Source organism: Manacus vitellinus, unplaced genomic scaffold (assembly GCF_001715985.3).
Source record: "Manacus vitellinus isolate BGI_N305 unplaced genomic scaffold, ASM171598v3 scaffold_4_pilon, whole genome shotgun sequence".
NCBI classification, from domain to species: domain Eukaryota; kingdom Metazoa; phylum Chordata; class Aves; order Passeriformes; family Pipridae; genus Manacus; species Manacus vitellinus.
Window position 1 is genome coordinate 18,754,434 of NW_021940604.1, and position 6,000 is coordinate 18,760,433.

General features: G+C 46.5%; 1 protein-coding gene across 1 annotated transcript in view; it reads right to left on the bottom strand.

Moving 5' to 3' along the window:
* Positions 1-5,398, bottom strand: part of DCBLD1 (discoidin, CUB and LCCL domain containing 1) — a 48,445-nt gene extending 43,047 nt beyond the window's left edge. The window contains exon 1 of the mRNA XM_029962895.1: positions 5,082-5,398. Within this exon, the coding sequence (XP_029818755.1) occupies positions 5,082-5,328 (247 nt within the window). The 5' untranslated portion in view covers positions 5,329-5,398. The remainder of the gene's footprint in view (positions 1-5,081) is intronic.
* Between the last annotated feature and the right edge of the window lie 602 nt (positions 5,399-6,000).

Here is a 6,000-nt window from a genome sequence, read left to right on the forward strand (position 1 = left end):
CTCCCCTGCTACTCCATGAAGAAAAGTTTTGTTTGATTTCTGACAGGCCTTTGTATAGCATGAGGGATCACATCCAGAATTCCCCATGTGTTTTTGTAATTCAAAATAAAACAAATAAACACAATTTTTATGCAGAAGACATGAACATCTGGAAGATGACATCAACATGACTTCAACTTTAATGTCAAAGCAGTAGACTGAACTCCAATATTGTTGAACAATTTGTGGTGGAAGTGCCAGAAACCTGAACATCATGGAATAAAATTGTGATGGATACAAAGTTTCTGCCACAGCTGAGGGAAGAAACAATGTTTTAGAGCTTTACTAAATGACTCACCAACACTAAGGTAATTACAGAAGCAACTTGGGCATAAATGTGTAATACTAAATATAAAACTGAAGAAGATACTGGTCCTGTAGGAGGACTGGGGATGGGATTTCTAGTCTTGCCTTGCTCTCTTTTCCCCATTTATTCTTCTGTCCCTCATCACGGCACTTGAAAACACCTTTAGTGAAGCTCTTTAGAGATGGGTAAAGACTGCAAAGCATGGGTACACTTGTCCTTCCCTCTGCCCATGTGGGAGAGGGAAGAATGGAGCAGCCACCCAGGAAGCTGCTACCACCAGACAGTAATCCTGTCCCATCAGGGGGATGGAAATAACTAGTAAGGTCACATTGGGACCGGAAATCCTGCTCAGGGAGGATGAGAAAGTCCCATCACCACCAAAATAAGCCTTCACATCTTGGAAGGAAACTCCCAAGAAGCAAGTCCTGTCTCTGTCAAAAGAAGAGACAGGGAGAGAGGGAATGAAAAGACCAAAATATTTCCTCCTCATAACACTCAACTCCCAGGCTTAATTATACAGGATCAACAATCCTAACCATAACTACTGGCAGGCTCTCTACATACAAGAGCCAACCTCAAAAATGTGGCTTTAGCACTCACACAATTTTTACAGACAAAAATCAGTTTAATTAGATAGCTTGTAATTTCTTTTGAAAGCAAAAATGAAAATCTCTGTATACTCTTAAAACTAGTCAAACCACTCTCCTTTTTTATTTAAACATCACTATTAGCTTGTCCCAGTTTGAAGTTTCCCACTCACAGTTGTAACACTAATTAAACCTTTTGGGGAAGTTGTGTGCTCGTTCTTATGCATTGCTATTAATATTTTTTTATTGCAGTTAGCTGGGATCCAACACCATTCCAGTCAGAAGGATTTTATTTGGATTTTGTCTGGCTTATTTTATTCTTAGCAGATGGTGCAAACCCATGTGTTGATGAGTACATGCCACAGGAGAGCATCTGATACGATACAGCCAGCCCCAAACTACAGTGATGTCTATGCTGAGGACTTCATTGCCTGCCACCATGTAGGACCACACTTCTTGGCACGGTGTGTTAGCTCAGATGGGCTTTCAAAACTATACTACTGGTACCTAAGGTGGGTTTGAGAAGGTATCTTAGGCATCTACATACAGTAGCGTGAGCATCCTCAAAGTTGGTTTTTTCAAACTAATTTTTACTGTACTACACATGTAACTCAAGTGGACCAAAGGTGACATAGTTTTACTAAACAGAAATGAATGTATTTTTGCATGTGCAAATCAACAAATAATTTTCATGAAATATCATTCAGTAGCCATGTAGGTAACAACTTTCCCAAAGCATCTTCTCCTTGCATTGTCAGCAAGACTCTTGGTAGCCTACCTGTCTCTGATTTTGTTTGAAATACATCCCCTGATAAACTAAAGAGAAGTACATATAAAGAGCTTAGCGCTATTTATAGCAAAGTCTGTGTGACTGAAAACATAGCAGTTTTCTTGTGGTGGGTACATGTATTGCTTACGAACTGCAACTGGAAAACTGTTGCCTCCCTCTTTAGCAATTCTAGTCAGCATTCCCAAGGCAAGAGAGAGAGCCAAGGAAGGAAACAAGACATAAGGACAAAACACAAACAAACTGAAAATTTACCAATGACTTATATTCAAAAACTGGAGGGGGGGTGTACAAGAAAAATTCATCTCAATCTGCATTTCAAACTGCTGGAAATGGGCATACAAAGTGGATTAGCAGGATCACATCAGTATTCTTCAGGTAAGGGTTTTGTGAAAGCCTCTGAGAACAGGCATAATCACTCATAATTACTGGATACACTGTTGTCACATTAAATAACAGCCTTTCCTCAAAACATTTAAAAGTCTACTGCCCATCAATTCTTGCAACTGGGCATTGGGTGCAACTGGCAACAGATCCAGGAATACTGCAAGCACAGCTCACTCTGGGATGCTGATCTGCAAATCCCACATGAACTAGTTTCATAGCTGTGCTTTATTTGAAGTGAAAATAAATGAGGTACAGCAAGAGCAGTGGCTTAAATCTTGTTCTTAATAGATTAAAATCTCCATTCCTCTTATGCTTTCCTACAACCAAACAACTCTCAGGTCATTTTAAAGTCCTATTGGCCAGAAACATGACAGAAAATGAATGAAAGCTCTGAAAGACTAAGATCCAACTCTCATTTCTGATACCCACAATTACATGCTTCAAGGTCTTTTAAACGACTCCAGAAGAAAAAACAGGGAATGGTGAAAGGCTTTGCCTCCATTCTGCCTTGGGTCCTAAATGCTGGAGGAGACTTTTAGAGGAGGTACCAGGTCAGGCACGGTTGTGTGAGGTTGGCAGGCAGGGAGTAAGGTATGTTTTATAGTCATCAGCAAAGAACTGAAACCCCAAGAGAAGATCAGCGCAGAGCAGAGTAAAAAGAGAAAAGAACCACCTTTTATTAGAAATCCCAAAGCTATTTATCACTCATGGGCAGTCACAGATGCAGTATTTGTCCCCAGATGAGACCTACTAAGCCTAAAAATATTTTTAGTTAAAATCAGCTCCCTAAGTGCTCAGCCTTTATTATCATTATTTTATGGACAACAAAATTCCACATTCATAGTTGTCCTGGGACAACACATACAGTTAACATATTTTCAAGAACAGAAAGAGAGTTGACACCTGGACTCTGCACACACTCATATATGAGCCATTCTCTGAAGTAACCAAGTCACAGTGAAAAAAGGGCACTTTCCTTAATTTGAAACTTACTTAAGTAAAAGAACATAAGCTGTAAAAGCTGCTTCATCCTTGTTCTGTATCACACACCCCCCCCCCAAGAAAAAAACTAAGGGAAATGTGAAGGTTGCAGGTTGTGCAGCCAGTTCATGACAGGTCAGAAAAATGTATTGCTTTATTTTTAAAAATGGGTATTTTAAAATCAATATACTTACACCAGCACATCTTTGAACCAGCTAGTGGGAGATACCAGTGGTGAGGAGATATAGAATTATCTGAAACTCAAGTCTGATTCACTCTGGCACTTCTCCTGCTCCATTACAACTTTTAAATCAAGTCAAGAAGCTTGTGTAACAGGAAGTTTGTGTCCACTTATCTCCTTTCTCCACTGGTGTGACTTTAGAACACTTAGCCCCTAATTTATAGGGTAATAGTAATAAACAAACACATAGAAAAACTGCCCTCTGAGGAGAAACCAAAGCGGTGGGACAGAGAATCAACATCTTTTCTGCTTTCTAGACACTGGACAGACTTGTAAATTTGAGTTTGATCCAAAAAGAACCAGGCAAAATATTACTTGTGTTTCCATGCTGTTGGTTTGATATCATGAATACAACATAAATGCTTTTACCAGTTAATGTGGGAATACAAACAAGGAGGGACATTCATACTTACTGCTCTGTGTTACTGTATGCACAAAAACCCCCAGAAATCCCAACAAACTTACTGTTTCTCACTCCTCGAATGACTTTCTTCTCCTTGAGGTCATTGTGTGAGAAACAAACATTGGTGAAAGAAGAAACAAACAAAAACCCCCAAGAAACACTGACAAAAAGAGGAGATTAAAGGAATATTTTTTGTTTGCTACATATGTTTCCTGAAACATATCAAATTGGAGTCCCAACACACTGAGGACAGAATAGCAAAGCTGCCATGAAGCTGGTAGGTGGAAAGGCAACAGGACTCACACCAAACTCTCCCTTCTGTGGAGATCCATAACAGAAATCTCTGTTAAAAGAAGGTTTTAGGAAAAATAGGTATAAATCAGCCGAAGTACTTTGTGTCATTGCCTGCATGCAACGCTAATTCACATCACTGGATTCTGAAATTTGCAGCCAAGTTAGAACATCGATAGGGGAGCTTCTAATTTATCTGAATGCATTGTCAAGCTCATTATGACGCTTAGCTTCCAGTATTAACTATTTCATCGGTGGCTGTTAGTGAACTCTTCTAAGAGAGGTGCATCAGGCCATGCAATGCCACTGCCAGAAGGTTGCAACTCCTCGGTAGGAGATCTCAGTGTACTTGTAATTTACACAGGAAGCTTAACCGTGAGCCGCATAAAAACAGATGCTAAAAAGAACAGTACCTGCGCCCTAATTGCAACAAACTGCACTATCACAAAAGGGCTCGTAAAATCCCCTGGAGATTCCTACGGAACTTTGTCCCGGCACGAGTATGGGCATTTCCCGTTTTCAGCGAGGCAGTGGGAGAGCAGAGCTGCCTACAGGCAGTCTCAGCTGTGGGACAGGGGCTGCCGGCCCCGGCCCCGGTCGGAGCAGACGCGGTACTGCCGGTGTCCGAGCGTCTCCCGCCGCGCCCCGGGGCTCCCGCCGGGGCTGACGAGGCGCGGCCAAAGACGGGCGCCCAGGTGGCCGCTCCCTGCCTCCTGCGCGCAACTTGCCGGGGACTTTTTCGCCACTTACTTGACTTATTAAAAAGCAAAACAAAACAAAATCCTAATTAACAAAGATCAAGAAAGACGCAGTATACATTTACCAGAAGGCCGGTTACCACTTTAATCTCGCAGCTACTCAGACACGGGGATAAACCCGGCGAGGATTAACGAGGTCAACTATATACAGCCCTGAGAGCAGCTCAGGCTACGCTCACGCCGAGCAGCGAGGCGAGGACGGTGGGGATCCCCCCCAGCAGCCACCGCTCGCCCCCGGCGCAGGGAGCCCCTCGGGGGCCGTGTACGCCGCCGATATCTCCCCCCCGCCCCTGGACTCACCCAGCGTCTCCGCCCGCAGCCAGAGCGGGGCCGAGGCTCCGAGCAGCAGCGAGAGCAGCAGCGAGGGGGCGGCCCGCGCCCCCCCGGCGGGGCCCATGGCTCCGGCTCTCGGCGGGCCGGGCAAGGCACAACTTCCCCACTTCCCTCCTGCTCCTTTCTCTTCCTCTCCTCTTCCTCCTCCTCGTCGTTGAGGCGGCTCCGGGGCCAGCCAGCGCTCCCGCGGAGGGGGGCGGTCAACTCCCGGCATCCTTCCCCCCCGCAGGTGTTCCTGCGGAGGCGGAGAAGGGGCCGTGCAGGGCTGCCTCTGGCCCCGTGCCCCGCCGGTGGCCGGGCTGCAGCGCTGCTGCCTCCTGCCTCCCTCCCTCCTCCCCCGTCTGGGGCTGGGGGTGGAGAGAGGAAACGGGAGAAAGGGAAGCGCCACTATTCCCATTGGGCTGCCGCGCGGGGTATCTCCTCCTCCTACCGTGGACCGAGGGGCCGGCGGTTCCCGGCGCCCCCTCCCCTCCCCGAGTGCTGTTTCTCCCACCCACCGGCGCTCTGGGGTGCTGCACCGGGATCGTGGGGCTCCCCGCGGTCGGGAGGCTCCCCCAAAACCATGCAGCCCCCAGCATTGCCTGCGAAATCCCGAAGTTGGCAGGCCACGTGCATGCCCACGTATATACACGCACAGTCGTATATACAAGTATGTTTATAAGGAAGCAGGATTATTTTGCCTTTGCAGGCTAATTCCCAGGAGTCGCTCCCGCTGCCATAGCGGGAAGGGTCGCGGGGGTGCCTACGCAGTGGGGGGACACGAGTGGGGTCGGTGGGCAGCGGAGCCGACGGGGCAAGGGGGAGCGTCCGACCCCTTCAGCATAGCCGGGGTCGTGATGGGGCTTCTCTCCTGTAACCTGCTCCTTGGAGGGCATCTCCATGCAGG